The sequence below is a fragment of the Silene latifolia genome, chromosome 5 (genome assembly GCF_048544455.1).
Source record: "Silene latifolia isolate original U9 population chromosome 5, ASM4854445v1, whole genome shotgun sequence".
Taxonomy (NCBI): Eukaryota; Viridiplantae; Streptophyta; class Magnoliopsida; order Caryophyllales; family Caryophyllaceae; genus Silene; species Silene latifolia.
In genome coordinates, this window is record NC_133530.1 from 66,955,376 (window position 1) to 66,974,033 (window position 18,658).

The 18,658-nt window shown below is 43.2% G+C and overlaps 1 protein-coding gene across 1 annotated transcript; it reads right to left on the bottom strand.

Annotated features, from left to right (window-relative positions):
* Positions 1–10,830: 10,830 nt before the first annotated feature.
* On the bottom strand, positions 10,831–12,710 carry LOC141655470 (uncharacterized). The gene is made up of 2 exons (XM_074462550.1): positions 12,373–12,710; positions 10,831–12,274 (listed from the first exon to the last, which is right to left on the bottom strand). Exons 1-2 carry the CDS (start codon positions 12,708–12,710, stop codon positions 10,831–10,833), a joined length of 1,782 nt encoding a protein of 593 aa, XP_074318651.1.
* Positions 12,711–18,658: the final 5,948 nt, after the last annotated feature.

The window sequence follows — 18,658 nt, forward strand, 5'->3', positions numbered from 1 at the left end:
TTTTGTGCCGTCGTTATGCCAAAATTTCGGCTGACGTTTTTGTTTTGTCCTGATTGCAGGGGAGTGTTCTAGGCCCATTGGGTCCGATGCTGAGACCTTAGAGGTCTTATTTGGGACCAGGCCGGTTAGTACTCCGGCGAGTGTACCTAAGCTGGTGGTAGAGGACGCTTCCCAGGGGAGGAGCCTACCGAGGAGGCTGTTAGGGCTGAGGGAGCCACATAGGTTCGTGAGGAGCCCGTTGTTGGGGCTGTTGGTGTTGAGGGGGTTGCTAGGGCTCGGGAGGAGCCTGTTGTTGAGGCTGCTGGTGCTGGGAGGGCTCAGACAGGGTCTGAGGTTGGTACCTCTGGACGGAGGGTTAGTACTACTAGGAAGAGGGGACCTCGACCTACTAGACGGGAGCTTTAGAACGTCGTTAGGGTTGTTGAGAGGCTTCCTCCCCGTCGTGTTGAGTCTCGCAGGCAGAAGAGACGGAGAGCAGAGATGGAAGCGGATGACGCTTTCGTCGCAGGCTGGGATGCCAGACGGATTACAGCTCCGCGGGGGTTGAACCTGCGGGCGGCGCCTGCTTGGGCTGGGGGTTTTGATGGTAGCCAGCTGTTGCTGCGGCTAGACACTCACCTCTCCTACCGTGCACGCGAGGGCGTGGTAAGTTTACTGCTTTGTCAAGCTTTTGTTTTTTTTGTTGTTTCAGACCTGAATAGGTATTCTGACGTTGTTTGTTTCCCAATTTCAGGAGATTGCTACCATGAGGAATTTCTCTGGCTTCTCGACTTGCTCGGGTTTCTACGACGTTCTCCGGGCCGGTACGAGGGCGTTGATAGAGAGGTCGGCTATGGGGCCGTTGGTGGCTGCTTTGCGTGATATTCACAGGGCTTCGATTAGGTCGCACATGTGTCTGAGTTGGACCGTTACTGGGACACACGTCATCGTTCCACATGGAGTTTGGGGAGGTCGGTGTCACCTTAGAGGACTTTGCCATGATATCGGGCCTCCCTTGTGGTGAGACGCCTGAGAGAGTGTCTTCCACCGTGGTTACGGGTTTGATTGTCAATGTTTTGCCCGCGCCATCTGACATCACTCTTTACTTGATCGTGAACTAATAGGTGAGGGATCACTTCAGGGGGAGAGTGGTGGGCTTTATTCCGGCACCGTTGGCGAGTCCGGAGGCTGATGCGCCGGCTGACGCGCAGGAGGCGCGGTTGTGGTTGTGGTACTTCTTGGTCACCTCGTACTTTAGTGACAAGGGTGAGCGCTTGTCGACCAAGGTACTTCCTTTATTTGCTGACCTGGACGCCCGGTACCTGCATGCTCCGGTTTGCCCGGAGGTGATGGGGGATGAGAGTTATCCCGCTTTGGTTGGTCCCGACCTCATCTTGGAGGTACGAGTACTTTTGTGGTTTTTTTGTTGAATTTGATTTTGATTTTGATTTGTGGTTTGATTTTGAGTTTTGGCAATTTTCGAAAAGCTGGCTGATTTGTGATTGCTGTGTTTTGTTACAGGCTTGGTTGTACGCTTACTATGACCCCTGCACCCGGGGACGACTGGTGGCGTTCCTTCGGCTTACCCCGCTGCGAGGGCTTGGACGGTGGCTCGGAATAAGTCGATCATTTTGATTTACGAGGACTGTAGGCATCAGGTGAACGCCCTCCGAGTTGGTGACGTAAGTTGTTGATTCCTACCTCTTTTGTTTTTTAGAAACGGATAGAGATAGGATGACTAGGGTGGCCTTAGGAGCACTACACAGGCGTGACGGCTGCTGTCAGGGAGCGTCTGCGACCTCGCAGCTCCCAGCGTTTGTACCTTGAGACGGCGATCGATCCGGCTTGGTGCCTGGGCGAGCGTTTAGCTCGTCAGTGCTTTAGTGAGACCGTTGTGGTACCGGTTGATCCGCCTAGGGTGTTTTTCCAGGAGTCGACACCTGACAAGGTTGAGGAGCACCTTCACGGTCACGGAAGTGAGGAGCTGTTGTTACGGGAGGCTGACTACGACACCTTCCGCTTCTCGAGGCTTGCCTGGTACCGGATTGAGGTATATTTTCCTATGTTCTTTGTTTTCATCTCCTCTTTTTGATAGAAGGGTTTGTTAACTTCGATGCTGATCTATATTGTAGGGGGTCGATGCGTTGATGAGGACCTAGCCCCCAGTTTTCCCGACACAGACCACCTTTCAGGGGCCGGGTGGTGAGGAGCTACAACTGCGTCTGCCAGAGCCTGCGGTTGCTGAGGTGACCAATGCTGGCATGGAGTGGAGGTTGACGGTTCTGAGGGTGCGTTTCTGATCTGAATACTACTCCTTGTTTATATTTTGCCTTGCATTTTTGTTGTATTGAAGGACTTTTCTGGTTGTAGGTGTCGACCGCTAGTCATCAGGCTTTGTGGCGGATGGCTGATGTGACTCATATTTGAGCACATTTAGTCCCCCAATTAACCTCGTTCCCGTGCTTTCTAGCATATATTAGGGTCAGTTCTTATCTTTAGTTTCCTATTTTGCATATTCTTTGAGGTTTTGTGTCCTTGGTAGGAGAGGATCGCTAACCTTGCATTTATGGAGCGAAATGGAGCTAAATGGATCACATCTAATGACCAAGCAAACAAGAGAAGACCGACACTAGAGGCCTAAGCAAATAAATGAAGTTAAATGGGCAATGATGAAAAGATCCTTGTATCCCCAACACGATCCCCGCGGATTGTTAAGGAGCCAAACAAGAGGAGAACCCTGTGCCACGATCCAAGCGGCCTCAGCTCAGGACGAGCATCCCAGAGGTAGGATCTGAGCGTCTCCTAGGCAATTCGAGCGGATCTTCTTACAGGACCAGCCGTGCTTCAGGAGAGGACGAGCGGATCCTGGTGGGAGTTGCAGAACGATCCGCGCATATTCCTTGGGATGAGCAAGATTGTTAAGTTTTTGTTAGGGTCTTACTCGTCACTTAAGCCCTTAGTAACCCTAATACTTGTACTTAATTTTAGTATAAATACCCCATTGTACAATCTAATTATCATCATATCTTAATCCTTCTCTTAATTTAGTCTTAATCAAAGTTGTAATACACATTTCAATATTAATCACATCTTAATCTTTCCTTAATTTCTCAATTATTTTTAGTTTTAATTGGGTAATTAGAAGATTATTTGGGTTTATTGGAGTATTGACAACCTTCCATCAATCATCAAGTTTACTTCTATTATTCTTTGCTTTATTATTTGGATCATCTCAAATAGGTATAATCTCTTTTACCCTTGTTTAATTATTGTTAATCACATCATTTATTCATCATGTTTTGCTTTGTTAATATGATTGACAACCTTATTAGCATGCTAAACTTGATCATAAGTGAGTAGTCCTTTAGTTAGGGTTAATGGGGAATTAGAGGAAACAAACATGGGGATTGATCTATGCTCAATCTAATATGTTTTCATAATCAAATTGCTTGCTTGTTGTGATTTCAACCTATGCACATGTTATGTTTGATGAAATGCTAGACTATGAAGCCTTGCATTTTTTTAGACATCTCTTATCCTTTTAATGAGGCTTGTAAGACATAAACCAACTCGAGCCTTGTTAGACCATGTATAGAGTTGAATAGGAGGAGACTAAGTCGACTTGTAGGTGTTGTACAGTCTAGACGACTCGGCTCCGAGACCTAAATCTTCCTAGGGATTATAAGATATACACTAACTCGATCCCATCACAATAATAAGTGCTTGCTTCTAATTGAGAACATGTTTGTATGATCTATTTTCAGGAATCCCCTATGAACCCATGACACCCTAGTTCTTTCAATCAATTGTTTACAAACCCCTTTAATTGCTTTACTTTATTTCCATTCATCTTGTTGATTAGTTTAGATTACTTCTCATCTCAACCCAATTTGTGACACCCTAAGACATAACTACTTGCAATTGAAATCTTAAATCGATACCCGTCCCTTGGGATCCGACCTTTACTTACCTCTTTACTAAGAGTAGTTTGTGAAGTTATAAATATTGTTTTGGTTGGTAGTGACAATGACATAATACACACGATAAAGCTAGCCTGACCAATGGCTAACCGGTGGAGGGCACTTGCTGGTGACCTAGCCGCGAGGGAGTCTCGGCTTGCGTAAGTGCTTTTTTTGTAGGTTGTTTTTGTGTTTTTTGTGTTTTTTGCTTTTCATGTTTAGATCTTAACGACATGTATTGTGTTTTGCAGGGTACTGCGGATTTGGCGAAGCTTGCTCGGGTCCGTGCTGAGTTGGACGCAGCGAGGTTGATGATTGTGTAACAGGGGCTGAAGATCATTAGTCGATACCAGGAGCTGAGGCGTCGTGAGGACGGGTTGCGAAGCCGAGATGCGGAGATTGCCTCTCTCAGGGCTCAATTGGCTGCGGCGGAGGAGCTTCGCGTCACGATGGAGTACAAGACGTTAGAGAGTTCTCCGGAGAGGGGGCCAGAGATGGAGGTGGTGTTTGCCTTGGTCGCGACTCCTCGTGAGACCGAGACTGGCCCACCGGGAGGCGTTGAGTATTTGTAGTTGTTTGTCCGTGTTTTGGACTTTTGTTTATACATATTTACATTTTGCGTGAGGCGGTTTGTATATATGTGTTTTTGGTTTGTGGTTTATTTGTGTTTGGCTTTTTCCTGTTGTGTTTCGGAGAAGCACTGTCAGCTGCTAGTTTCCCTTTGCTTTGCACTTGTTCCTGCATTGTTAGTGTGTAAAACAAGCAATAGGTAGCACGTACGCATAAACGTGAACACGCAAAAGCATTAGATGAAAACAAAAATAATCACGATGACTCGAAGTTAAAATTGACATTAAAATTTTGAAAATTCCGTGACAGGTCGTCACGTTTGGATTTTTCAAATGAAATTGATTTGAAATTTGAACAATTAACTCGTGTTTGAACTTAAATTGCATTGAATTTTGCTGAAAATTTATTTGTAACTCGAAAAACTAAAACTCAAACCGTCACGTGTGAATTTTAAAAGAGATTTCTGCGTGTATTTGATTTGATTTTTGTGATATCAAGGCTCGAATTTGCGAGAGCTTGAATTTTGAAGAAAACTGACGTTGTGTTATCAATTTTCGATAAAAGCGATTTTTTTTTGGGAATTTTCGACTGACATGGAAACGATCCATCGCGGATCGGGGCGACTAGCCCTTCCCTCCAAAAAAAGGAAGAGAAAAACCCGTATGTTTAAAGCTGCGTCATGGAAACCGTGTCGGATTTCGTAAAACCCGAAAACAAGGAAATGTGAGTGTGAGAAAACACAAAAATTCCTAGATAGGCCCAAAGACGCGTGAGTCCTGTGGCAGGAGGATTTATATGTCTGGAAGAAACACAACTTGAAAGGGACAAATCAAGGTGCGGATCCTGACAGCCAGCCCAAAGAGGCACGAGGCCATGGGCGATGGAAGGGAGCTTCCCCTTTTTTCGGAAAAAAGCGCTGATTGTTTTGTATAGATAGGGGCGTTTGTGCTTCATTGTTTCATCATCCGAAACACGAAAAACATCTCCACAAAAACCTTTCTTCTTCTTACACAAAATTATTCATGGATGCTTTCGAAAATAGGTTGCTATATTGGTGTCGGGATTTATCGCCTCCCGAGAAATATCAACTCGTCGTAATGGGAGTTGGTCAATTGTTGGTGCTTCGTCAAGCCCAGGTGAAATCCTCGTTCCTTGAAGCATGCTCTCGGTTTTGGGATTCAGAACATCATGTTTTCGTTTTCCCAAGAGGTGAAATTTGTCCTCTTGCCGAAGAAGTAGGTGCTATTAGTGGGTGGCCGGGTTGTACTCCGGTGCTTCCCCCGACTCGGTTGTGTTACAAAGAGAAGTTTCGTTAAATGTTGGGCTTGTCAACAAGTCAAGTCAACTTTCTCCTTGCTCCCCATGGTGTGGATATGTTGGCTCTTATCAATATTTTCTTAAAGCGGTTGGATGTCAATGTTTTGGAGGTGGCTTGGAGAAGGGCTCTTGCCTTTTGCCTAGTGCATGCATACCTCATTGTTGATGCTTTAAAGAAGGAGGGGCCAAAGTGTTATGGTAGTATGACCCTTGTGCATATAGTTGAGCAAATGGAGCATGGTAGGGATCCATCATGGTTGGTGCTTTGCGAGATCATCCAAGCCTTGGACAAGAAAGGCTCTTGCGGAGGATATCCCTCGTTCGGATCTCCAAGGATCCTCCAAGTGTGGCTATTGGAGAGGCTAAGGTATGTAGAGCCTCCGGTTGATTCTTCTTCTTACTCCTTCCGTCACCTTACCATGAGGAAGAAATTGTACTCGGATAGTTTTGCATCCACCAAGGCCTATTGGACCTCGAGATTGGTGGAGGAGGGTGGTCCTCATATCCGTTGGGTGGTGCCATACTGCCATGGTGGCACTTGAGGTCCTTCACGGGGTTGTGCGCTTCGGTTGCTATTTCTTGTTCTTTGATGGTGGTGGGTGTAGATACCCGTATCTGCCGATATTGGCATCTATAGAAATCCCGACCAACACCCGATGATGATAGGATGACATGTACACAACTGTTCGACTTAGTCATTATTTCATGATCATTTTCGATGTAGAATGGGCGTTATCGCCGAGGAATTTAATTAATTTAAATAAAATTTAAATTAGTTTTCACATTTCAAATGAATTCATTTTATTTTTACCTTAATTTGAATTTATTTACCCATATTTTTTTATTGAAAATAAAATAAATATTATTTTTCGTCATTTAGTTTATTTTGATTTGAAAAATCATTTTAAATTGCATTTTAATTCTCGATTAGAAAAACTCGAGTTTCGTTACGATCTCTAGGTCGAAGCAGCCCGATTTGGAGCTCGATTTTGAGCTCATTTTGATCTGATTTTTAGAAAGATTTCTAACCCATTTTCATCTACATAGAGTCTAGTGTTCAAATATCCTTGCTCGCAACCCAACCTACCATTTTTAGCTCACCTTATACCTCCCATCGACACAACTACCCAAATCAAGCCCGAGCCTCGACCTTTGCTCACTTACGGTCGGATCGACCTACCCTAGGCCTCGAAGCTCAAGCTCGAACCAACACCTATCCAAAATAGAAACTCAAGCCTACCCACTAAGCTTTATCCAGTTAAAAATATCAGTCAAATACTACTCCTAATTCATTCCCAAAACCGTGAATTACAACTTCTAAGAAGTTGTTATTCTTCCTTCCATAAATTCAATCCAAATCTTCCAATTCTAGTAGGAAACCTATCTATAATATTAATAAGACTAATTAATATTATTTTAGGAGCTTCCAACTCAGAAAATAACCATAAAAAGCCTCCAAAATTTCGGACAACACAAACTGCCAAAAAAGAGTTTATTTCGCTTTCCTAATTTCAATCCAATCTTTCTTTAAGGTAAAATATTTGTCGGTATCTTTTCCATACCTGATAAATTTATCTTTTAGGAAGTTACAACTCATTAAATAAGCTCGTAAATCTCGTTCACATTGCTTATTCCAAACGTGTGAGAGTAAGACTTCCTTACTTTCCATAATTCAATCGATATCTTTTCTTTTGTTAAGAGAATGTATCTGAATATGAAAGGAGTTTAAAAATTGGAAAATACTCTTTATTTTTTTGTGTGAATCATCCAACTCACATAAACCCTTCGCTAAGCAAACCTTTCACTATAAATACCCTTCATTCATCCTTCATTCAGGGGATTGAAAGCTAATATAGTTCAAAGTTTAAACCCTCATCAAATCACTAGACACCGAGACACAAACCCTAAAATTTCGTGCCTCAAACCCTAAAATGACCTGACTTAAGTCACAGATCTAAAAATTAGACTCTCTTAGGTTTCTAAAACATCTTTTGGATCTAAAATCGGATTAGTAACAAATTCACAAAGCTAAAAACAAAATCAACCTTTATTTTCTAAGAAGATTTCGGTTTTGCAAACAAACTCGTCGAAGGCGGCCCCTCAACACAATATCTACAATAGATTAAGACACGAAGACTTTGTCAACGATACATGTAGGTTGAGGATGCAATAATCCCTTTCTTTTCTCCTCCTTTATTTCGTTTTCTTCAATTATTATCATATATTGTTTATATCGTTAACTAACTCGTTTGCATGTTGAGTTCAGTATTATTGTGATATAATTTATGTATGAAGGAGGATGTGATATCATATGTCGTTGTTAATGCCGATTGATAGCTTATATTACGTATGAATTTGTTTTCTGTTAGGAATTAGAATGATTTCTGACAATCTTGTCGCACATATCGCATGTTTATTTCAATTAAGCATAAAACTTGTTTAATTATGTTCTTTTGTTAGATCTATCTTAGAATTCGTTGAGATCTGATATTTTTGGCATGTTAACACATAAAAGATGATATATTTTTTATTAATTCACATGTTTTGCTTTAATTAATTGGATATGATTAATTAGAATTGCATGAAATCGCATGAATATAATTGTTTGTGTTGATTTGTTTTTCTCATATGTTTGAATCCTTCATAGGTCACGTTTTCTTCTAAGACTAAGAATTAGTCTTATTTTCACATGATTAAACCCATGTCTAATTTTTTTTTGAAGTAACCCCAAAGCGGGATTATGTTCTAGCATTCAAATCAGCTTTAACAATCTCCACGATGTGCCGAGGCATAGTCGGACCATCGTAAAAGTTACCATGACCAGGAGTACAAGAATGAGCCAAACTATGAGCGGCTCTATTATGTTTCCGACTAATAAAATTCCAAGAAACGAAAGAAAAGGAATTGCACAAATCTAAAATATCGCAAATAACATAATGAAAATCGCTTCGGCCCAAAGAACGACCTTGGAGAGCTGCTACCACGTCTTGGCAATCACTTTCGACTCGAACTATCTTGTGTTTCATCTTCAGCGCCCAATGAAGACCCACCAGGACTGTCTCCGCTTCAGCAACCCGCGCCTCACTCTCTTGTCGCCGTCTTTCTTCCCAGCCCCATAACACCACACTTCTCTCATCCCAACACACCACCCTAATTCCCATACCTTCCCCTTCCTTCACTCCTGCATCAACGCTAACAACCACGCCATCCCGGAGCAGACCATTCCCGTACCTCTCCTCCTCATTACTCCTCCCCCTCCCAACCCTACCAACATTCATTCCTACCCCATATTTTGCCCACCTCTCCTCTAGACCCTCCATTTCGCCCATCAGCTCCCTCACCCTCTTCACCACCTTCTCCAAACTCGTCCTCTTGTCCTCAAAGACCACCTTGTTTCGTTGTTCCCACAAAGCCCAAACCCCGTTATAAATGCATCCACCTCCGTCCCAACAAGCTCCCTCATAGTATCCTCCACCCACTCCCTCACCCTCTCATAACCCAATGTCGTTCTCACCTCCACTCCCACCCCTTCCCAAAACCCAGAAGTCCCCCCACACCTCCCGGCGAGATGGAGACAAGTCTCCACCTCATCCAAGCAAACGGGACAGACCACATCACCTGACTTAATACGGGCAGCTATGTTGTATTTTGTCGCAAGAGCATCGTTGCAAAACTGCCAAAAGAACAGTTTCACCCGCAGAAGATTATGAGCATTCCAGATTTTCTTCCACAACCATCCCTTCTTCGCGAAATTTGACGGGCCTTCATCCCTCCCATAGTCCCCCATTAACGCCTTATACGCCAACCGTACAGAGTAGGTACCATTCTTTTCCAAATCCCAAACCCAATCGTCCTCCACTCCAGCTCGACCAACACGGGTATTAAGCACTAGTTGTTGTTCGAAAGGAAGAAAATACCTACGCACCTTTGACGAATCCCATTCAATACCATTAGACTGCAATAAATCCGCCACCAAAAGATCCTCATCCGCATCACCCATGGGAGAAAGAACCATTCTCGAATTATTCTCTTTCAGCCAAGGATCATACCAGACCCGTGTGCTTAATCCATTCCCAATGCGCCTCCTTAGCCCAACCATAAGCACCTCCTTCGCATAAAAAATACTACGCCAAGTATAGCTCGGGTTTACCCCTAACTCAGCTTTCATGAACGACTTATGGGCAAAATATTTACCACCCAAAACCCGTACCATCAAGCTGTTACGCTCCATTAACATCCTCCATGCCTGCTTCCCCAAGAGAGCTAAGTTGAACTTGTGGAAGTTCCGAAACCCCAAGCCTCTTCGACATTTGGGCTGACATAAATTGGACCAAACGAGCCACGGAATTTTCTTCCTTCCGTTTTCCGAACCCCACCAAAACCGCGAGATTAGCGACCTTAGCTCATCACAGAAATTAAGGGGCATTTTGAAGACACTCATAGCATAGGTGGGAATTGATTGGGTGACCGCCTTTATCAAAACTTCCCTCCCTGCCTTCGAAAGCAACCACCCCTTCCATCCCTGTAATTTGCGACAGAGCTTATCCCGAATGACCCGAGCAATGACCTGTTTTGAGTGACCCACTACGGTTGGGAGCCCTAAATACTTCTCGTGTTCTTCCACAGTCCGCACACCCAGCCACTGCGCAATTTGAGCTCTCCTCGCCACACCCGTACCTTTACTAAATGACACCGTGGTCTTATTATAATTGACAAGCTGCCCCGAAGCCTCTTCGTATGCCGAGAGAATATTTTTAATCTTTCTAACCTCGGGTTCCTTAGCCCTCACAAAAACGATACTGTCATCTGCAAAAAGCAAATAAGAGACCATAGGGGAAGCCGACGCTACACGAATGCCTCTAATAGTCCCTTCCTCGGCAGCCTTGCGTAATTGACCTGATAAAACCTCAGCGCATAAAATGAAAAGATACGGTGACAACGGGTCACCTTGTCTAATACCTTTGCTAGGTCGGAATTCCTCAGTTAAAGCCCCATTTACTCTAATTTAAAATGAAACCCTAGCAACACGCTTCATGACATTATCGGTCCAGCTATCATCAAAGCCCATCCTTCGCAAAACCCGCTCTAGAAAATTCCATTCGACTCTATCATAAGCTTTCGCCATATCGCGTTTTAGTGCCATATGACCGTCTCCCTGTCTGGTATTTTTCATATGGTGGAAGAGCTCAAAAGCAACTAAAATATTATCCGAAATCCATCGACCAGGAGTAAAAGCCGACTGGTTCTCCGAAACAATATTACCAAGAAAAACTTTAAGACGATTAGCAAGTACCTTCGAGACAAGTTTATACACGACGTTGCATAGGCTAATAGGCCTAAAATCGACAATTTTGTCCGGAGCTTTCTTTTTGGGAATGAGTACAATTTGTGTCTTATTGAGCTCAGGAGGAATATCTTGCCCACGAAGGATGTCGAGTACTGTCTTAACCACCAAAGGGCCTACGATGTGCCAATAGGTCTGGAAGAACAAGCCATTCATACCATCCGGACCGGGAGATTTAAGTGGGTGCATTTGATTAAGCGCCGTAATAACTTCCTCCTCTCTATAGGCTGCCCGTAGCCCCTCATTCATGTCGGGTGTAACTCGACCAGCAATGACATCAAGCAGATTCTCATCAACTCTTGCTCCACTCGAAGAAAATAACTCCTCAAAATAACTTTTCGCCACATGCGCCACTGCCTCCGTACCTATATGTTCCCTCCCCTCATCATCCACTAATTTTGCAATATGATTCTTGTTTTTTCGCTGTCCCGCCTTTTGGTGAAAATACTTTGTATTTCTATCCCCTTCCCGGAGCCAAAAGGCCCTCGATTGTTGGCGCCAAAACAACTCCTCCTGTTTTAAAAGAGTAGCTATTTGTTGCACTATCCTCTTCCGCTCTTTTAAAGCCCGGGCTGATCTATTACCTTCATTGAGCTGCTTGAGCCGTCTCCGTTTGGCCTGAATATCGCGCATTATCTTACCAATACTGAGGCCCTTCCACTCGGTCAGTTTCTCAACACAGTTCAATAAAAGATCAGGTAAGTCCCCATAGCCCATGTCCCAAGCTTTCCGAATCGCATCAGGTAAGTCCCCATAGCCCATGTCCCAAGCTTTCCGAATTGCATCTTCACACCCATCCTCGCCCACCCAAATCTGCTCAAAGCGAAATATCTTCCCACCTCGAACTTCTCGGTCAGGTCTTGGCCTCAAAATAACCTTGATAGGAGCATGGTCAGACCATTCCCTATCCATATGAATAAGCTTTGCCCTAGGAAACATATCGAACCATTTCTCATTGCCCATAGCTCTATCAATCCGAGACTGTCTATTATCCGCGCCCACTTGCCCATTATCATATGTGAATTCGTATCCTTCAAAGCTAACATCCCTACCGCTTCCATAAAATTTGTCATCTGCCACTGAGGATGGCACCCACCTTTCATCTCTGTAGCAAAAAAGACTTCATTATAATCACCTAAACATAGCCACGACATACTCCCATTCTCCGCCCCCAGCTCCCTAAGCAGTTGCCAAGACAAATGCCTATCACTGACCATAGGCCAGCCATAAAAACCCGAAACCCTCCAATCTCCCTCATCTCCCGCAATAATAAAGTCCATGTGATGCACAGACGCAGACCTAAACGAACATTTAACGTCCTTCTTCCAAAGAAAAGCTAACCCTCCGGACTTACCTACACTATCTACTTCAGTCCCATCATAATCCGTCAAACACGCCCTCATCCTTCTCAACTCACATCCACTTAATTTGGTTTCACACAGGAAGACCAAATCCAGGGCCTCTCTCCGCAACAAATTACGGAGCCCGCCTACTGCATCGTGGTTGCCCAGCTCCCTGCAATTAAGGCTCAAAAGTTTCATGATGCCCAGCGGGGTTGAGAGACCTCAACCTCCTCCTCAGGTATAAAAGCACCCCTGCTTGTTTTTGATTTTTTCGCAACAACATCATCCACACATTCCACCTCGTCCCTGTTCCTCTCCTCGTTACAAAAAGATTGCCCCTCTTAAACCCCACTTCCTTCTCGCTTACCAATCCACCTCCTCCATGTGCCCCCCTTATTCACACTTCCACTAGCTTTCCTCCTGGCCAGCTCACCCTCCGTCCCTCCACCTTCAGTATCCATACTTTGCCTAGTAATGTCTCGCATAGGCCTCTCGTTTTCACCCAGCTCACCACACGACATCATATCATTCCCCACCCTTTCATCCACCCTCAATTCACCCTCCTCCACTACCTCTTCCCCCCTTAACTTATTTAGCCCCTCCCCAACCTCCCTGTCCAGCTCCTCCCGCACTACCACCTCAGCCAGCTTCAAGTTCACATTAGGGGATGAAGCCCTCGCCTTAGATTTTGGTCTGATAGCAATGTTTTGAAGTTTGTAATCATACTGGTTATGGCCTCCTCCTCCTTTGCCCTAAACTCTGCTTCAAAAACCCTAGCTAGAGACTTGCCCTTTGCCCCTCCGGACTCCCCACCTGTTTTAAAAACTTTCCACGGTGATGCCCTAAGGCTCTCGTTAAAACGCAACTCACCCTCGTCATAGGGTCCATCCTCACAATCCTTCTCGCCGTGACCGAGGACACCACAGCCATAGCAAAATATAGGTAAACGTTCATATTTAACTTTGAAAGGGACCGTCTTACCAGAAATAAGAGCAATAGAGACCTCTGATTTGAGAGGGTGCCGGACATCATGCATAATTCTTAGTCTCACTGCACGCTCCGTCTCCGGGAATGGAGCCTCGTCCGCCGTGATAAAGCTCCCGAGCTGGGACCCTAAACGCCTCAAATTCTCCTTATCTGATCTTCCTCGGAGAGGGAGATCATAAATCCTAGCCCATAAAGGAACGAAAGACAAAGGACCATCCGTCATTTTACCATCGACATCAGGCTCGCTAAAACACCAGATAAATTTGTCAAAATGTCATGGTTGCCCATCAAAGACCTTCATCTTATCTTTCTCGTACGAAAATCTGAACATAAAGATCTTTTCCTTCGCATCCATCGGTTTCCCACCAACCGGGTCCTTCGTGCACCATAATTTCGCCATAGTATCCACAACCGCTTTCGCATTAATCGCTTTAGACGACCGGATTTTCCCAATAAGCATAAACTCAGCCGCCCTGCAACTCCCTGGTTCATCTCCAACATCCCAAACAAAACCCTCGTTTTCCCCCATCACTCTTTTCCCATGGCGTCTACTCCCCTCACCACGTGAATCCATCAAAACAAAGAACAAAGATAGAGATTATAGAAAAGAGAAAAAGATTCTTACGTAGAGACGTAAGAAGAGCCTTCAAAACCAAGGATATCTCAAAGAAAAGCTTAGACGGAAACCCTCATAGGAAACCCTAGAGAGAATCTTTTATCAAGAGTTTTTTTTTTTTTTTTTTTGTTTTTCTTTTTGCTTAATCACATGTCTAATTTAGTTATGAAATAATTAAAGTGAAGATAATGTTTGTTTTATTAATCATATTAACTGTAAAATAACTTAATCTAATTTGATTGTTTATCACATGTCACATGAATGAAACCCGACTCGACTTAGAATAGGTCTTGTACGATCCCAAGTTGACCGAATAGGTCTCGGCCAACCTCGTTATGTGTGCCCTCCTTGGTTTCCTGTTTTGCATTCGTTTGTTGTTTGATTTGTAATTGTTATTGTAATTGTTATGCAACTAATGTTTTCTAATCTATCTTATGCTAAAGATAAGTAAACTTTCTTCTCTATCTCCTTTTTGTTTGTTTACTAGAATAGTTAATGAATTTCACATGCTAAATAACTCGACGAAGTTTAATTGCATTAAATCGACATAGAATTGATGTCACATGCTAGGGTTTTAAAACAACGACTGCATACATGAACTCGTAGCCAATATAGCCATTGTTTTCTATTAGTAGAGACCGTTATTGCAACGGGCGGCGTTGGGTGTTAATTAAAGAATTTAATCAAACTTCCTAACACGTAAACTCAAACGAACCTAAATCTCTACTTGGTTTCTAAATTCCATTTAAAAATTTAGTGGCGACTCTAAATCACATACTCTCATGTGGATGTAAATTTCCTTTGTCCACAATTTGGCGACTCCGCTGGGGACTTGAAGCTTGAAAATAGAAAATAATGGCTACTAGGTTTACCTAGTTCATATTTTATTTTTGTTTATCATGCATAAACCCTAATTGAGACTTTAGGAGGACCATCAAGCCTGTGTATCGATTGCATTGTTACTTGATGACGTCCACTATGTCCGGTTTAAAGACCAAGGTGGTTTCGTGGAGGTTAGCAAGTGGATTCCCGACCATTTTGTACAATACTTATGGCGGGTCTACTTTTCCCTAATGAAGCGGAATCATTGACATATACCCACTTTAGAAGACCGGCTGAGACTTAGAAGAGTCTAGGCCATGCATAGAATCCATAATATGTGAATGACTACGTGATTGCTTGATCCTGAGTCATGTTTTTCAAACCTATTTTCGAAAATCCCGTGTTTAGAATAGGCTTCTGTTTTCGAAAATTCAAATTAATTTCAATCAGTCAAACTCGAAATTTTGGTCCGTCTTGTTTACCCAAATTTCCGAAAATTACATACCCTATTTCAATCCCGAGTCTTTAAACTCATCATCTTTTGAAAAAAAGATCCATTTTCCAAGGCGAAATAATGCCCAAATAGAGTTAAGATTTCATCCATATTTTAACTCTATTTTAGAAAGGTTCACTTCCTAAGCGAAGTAATAGAGTTAAGATTTTTACCCATATTTTAAATCTATTTTCGATCCGAATTTTTGAAAATCGCATTTTCAATATTTAAATTTTCAAAAACGATCTAAAAAAGACATTTTTAGGCCGTTATAATGCCCATTTTGATTTGAAAATTCAATACAACTTTTTTCAAATTAATCCAACCCATTTAAATTCCCAATTCTTAATCAAGCATGAGATTGAGTTGAGTCTAAGGTAGTGTCTTAAATATACAAGGTCATCTACCCCGTATCCTAAAGAATCTAGGATATGAGACATTTGGATCACACAAGTTAAAATCTTGGGTCCAAATCACATGAGTCCAAGTCAAACCACAAGGAACGCCTCAACTAGCCCACATAGGCGTCCCTCCATCGAACCCATGGGGCATACACGGTCCAATCACGGGTTTGGTGATACCAAGCCCAGTCTAAAATCGAGTCGTTATGCCGTCGAATCTCGTTAAAATCCCAAGTTTGGGTCAAACCGATGTCTAAAGTCAACCATAAGTCAAACCCATGTCAAAATGAACCTAGGGGTCGAACCTATAGTCTTGTTCAAGTCCGAGTCTTCTCATATGGGTCAAGTTTTTGGGTCAAGTCCAAGGTGTGCAGGTTTTATCCAAAATATTGATTGGTGTGGGTTTTCTTGTAGAAAGGCCGCCGAATACCCGACTTAAAGTAATGGAAGACGCAATCAACAAGCTTAGTGCGACAATGGAACTTATGATGACTCGGATGGAGAATATCGAGTCCAAGCTCACCGACTCATCCATCCCACCTCAATCCGATTTGGAGAAACGGTTTCAGTTTATCGAAGATAGATTGAAATTAGCCCAAGGGAAAAATATCCATTTCGAAAATGCAAGGACCTATACTACGGTTCTAGACAAGCTATCCACAAACTTTTCACTTACTGATATTCCAAAGTTTGAGGGTATTGAGGATCCGGTCCATCATGTTAAGTCCTACAAGGATTACCTAGCTTTGATGGGAGTACCTGATGAAATACTCTCTAAAATTTTTGCTCAATCCTTGGGTACTCACCCAAAAGCATGGTTCTACAACTTAGACCTAAAGAATTTTCCCACTTTTGAAAATATCACAGCGGAATTCTGCAGACACTATGCTGATAATGTGGAAATCCAAACCTCTATAAGAACATTAGAGGTGATGACCCAAAAAGAAAAGGAAGGTTTCACCGAGTTCAATTCAAGGTGGCGTGGTGAAAGTGTGAAGCTAGCTAAGAAGCCCGATGAGGTTGAAATGGTGGATAGGTTCCTAAAGAATTTACGACCCATCTACCGAAATGCTCTCAAGTACCATAACTTTAATTCTTTTAAAGAATTGGCCCGAAGTGGAAGAAAAGTCGAAGACGATCTTAGAGCCACTGAAGTCGAAAAACCTAAGGGATACCCGGGATCATCTTCTAAGAGTAAGGCTCTCGCAACTACTAACTTTGTGGAAGCCATTAATGCACTCAAAAATGGGTCCAAAAGGCCACAACGCCAAAGCCCAGGAGTATTTACTGATATTAGGTGTACCTCTGCTTATGCTCTTCAAAGACTAATGGCCCAAGGAAAGCTAAAGCCCATTGGTCCAATCCCCGATATACCGGTTGAACAATGAAAGAAATGGTACAAACCCGATGCTTATTGTGCCTACCATCAAGGAAAGGGTCATGACATCGAGAATTGCTTTAAGCTAAAGCATGAAATCCAAGATATGATTGAGAATGGAATGCTTCCAATCCCGACTACTAAGCTCAACAACGTCACTAACTCATTTGGTAACCATGTCAATTTCATCACTGTCGAAGACAATGTTGATCATTTTCGTCCCGCTCGTTCGTGTTATCTAAAGGGAGTGTACATCGGGAGTATATTTGTGGATTGCTCTAAGTACCTACCAAGCCCAAAGAATGAAATTCAAATTGGGAATTTTGCTATAGATTGTACTCCTTATCCCTCCGGAAATACCAACGAAGTTAACGGTATTTGGGCCGATGATGAGGATGATATATACCTTACTAAGGGTGCTACTGTTCCTCACACACAAGCATAAATCCAACGAGTAAGGAAAGAAGCCCATGAGTCTAATCATTTGACTCGATCTGGGCGCCCATTTCGCTTCGAGAAGGCAAGCCATGCCTCTTGTTCTAAGGACATACCTGAAAAAGTGTCTTCCAAAGAGCCTGCGACAGTCGAGGTTCTTGGTGAAGGGACAACCTCCGAGGCTTCCGTAATCAAGCAACTCCAAAAGACTAAGGCCGATGTATCTATTTGGAAACTCATGTTGAGTTCATTTGAACACCGACAATCTTTACTTCAAGCTCTTATGAATATGACCATGTCACCAAATGTCACTCCCGACAACATGGTTACTTCCATCGTCCAACCAAGGCTCGCCAATGCCCTGACATTTTCAGATGAGGATCTTCCTCCGTTTGATCCTCAACACAACTTGGCCCTTTATATTGCTATTATATGTTGGAACAAACACATTCCGATGACTTTAGTGGATGACGGGTCCACTGTAAATGTCCTTCCTTTGAAGACCGCTCACATTTTGGGCCTTGAAAAAATGACTTCATACCAACCAATCAAACGGTTCGGGCTTTCGATGGTACAGTACGTCGAGTGTCCGGACTAGTCAACATTATGATTCGGGTTGTATTCACGGAACGGGAAATAACATGTTAAGTCATAGATGTCGCTTCATCCTTCAATTTGCTATTGGGTAGGCCTTGGATCCATGCGGTAGGGGCCGTATCTTCAACATTACATCAAAAAATCAAAATCCCGCTCAAGGGTGAGGTCATTACCATCAATGCTACTCCAATTGTAGTGGCCGGAGGGGATATCACTTCCAAAGTGAGGGACGATCCCCCCAACGATCCGTTTGGTTTCGAAGTAGCCAACACCATCGAGCTCAATCCCGAGTTGGAGAATATGGACCTATACACAAATAGTGGCGTTTGCGAGGTCGTTTTCAAAACCGGAAAATACTTTGGTTTATCATTAACCCTCGAAGAGAAGATAAATTCGAAGTCAAACTACCCATGGACA

Excerpts from the sequence above, each read along its gene's own strand:
- LOC141655470 (XM_074462550.1), bottom strand. The coding sequence starts at position 12,710 with ATGAAACTTTTGAGCCTTAATTGCAGGGAGCTGGGCAACCACGATGCA. Across the intron at positions 12,275-12,372 it reads TGGCCTATGGTCAGTGATAG|AGATGAAAGGTGGGTGCCAT; the intron begins GCATTTGTCTTG and ends TTTTTGCTACAG.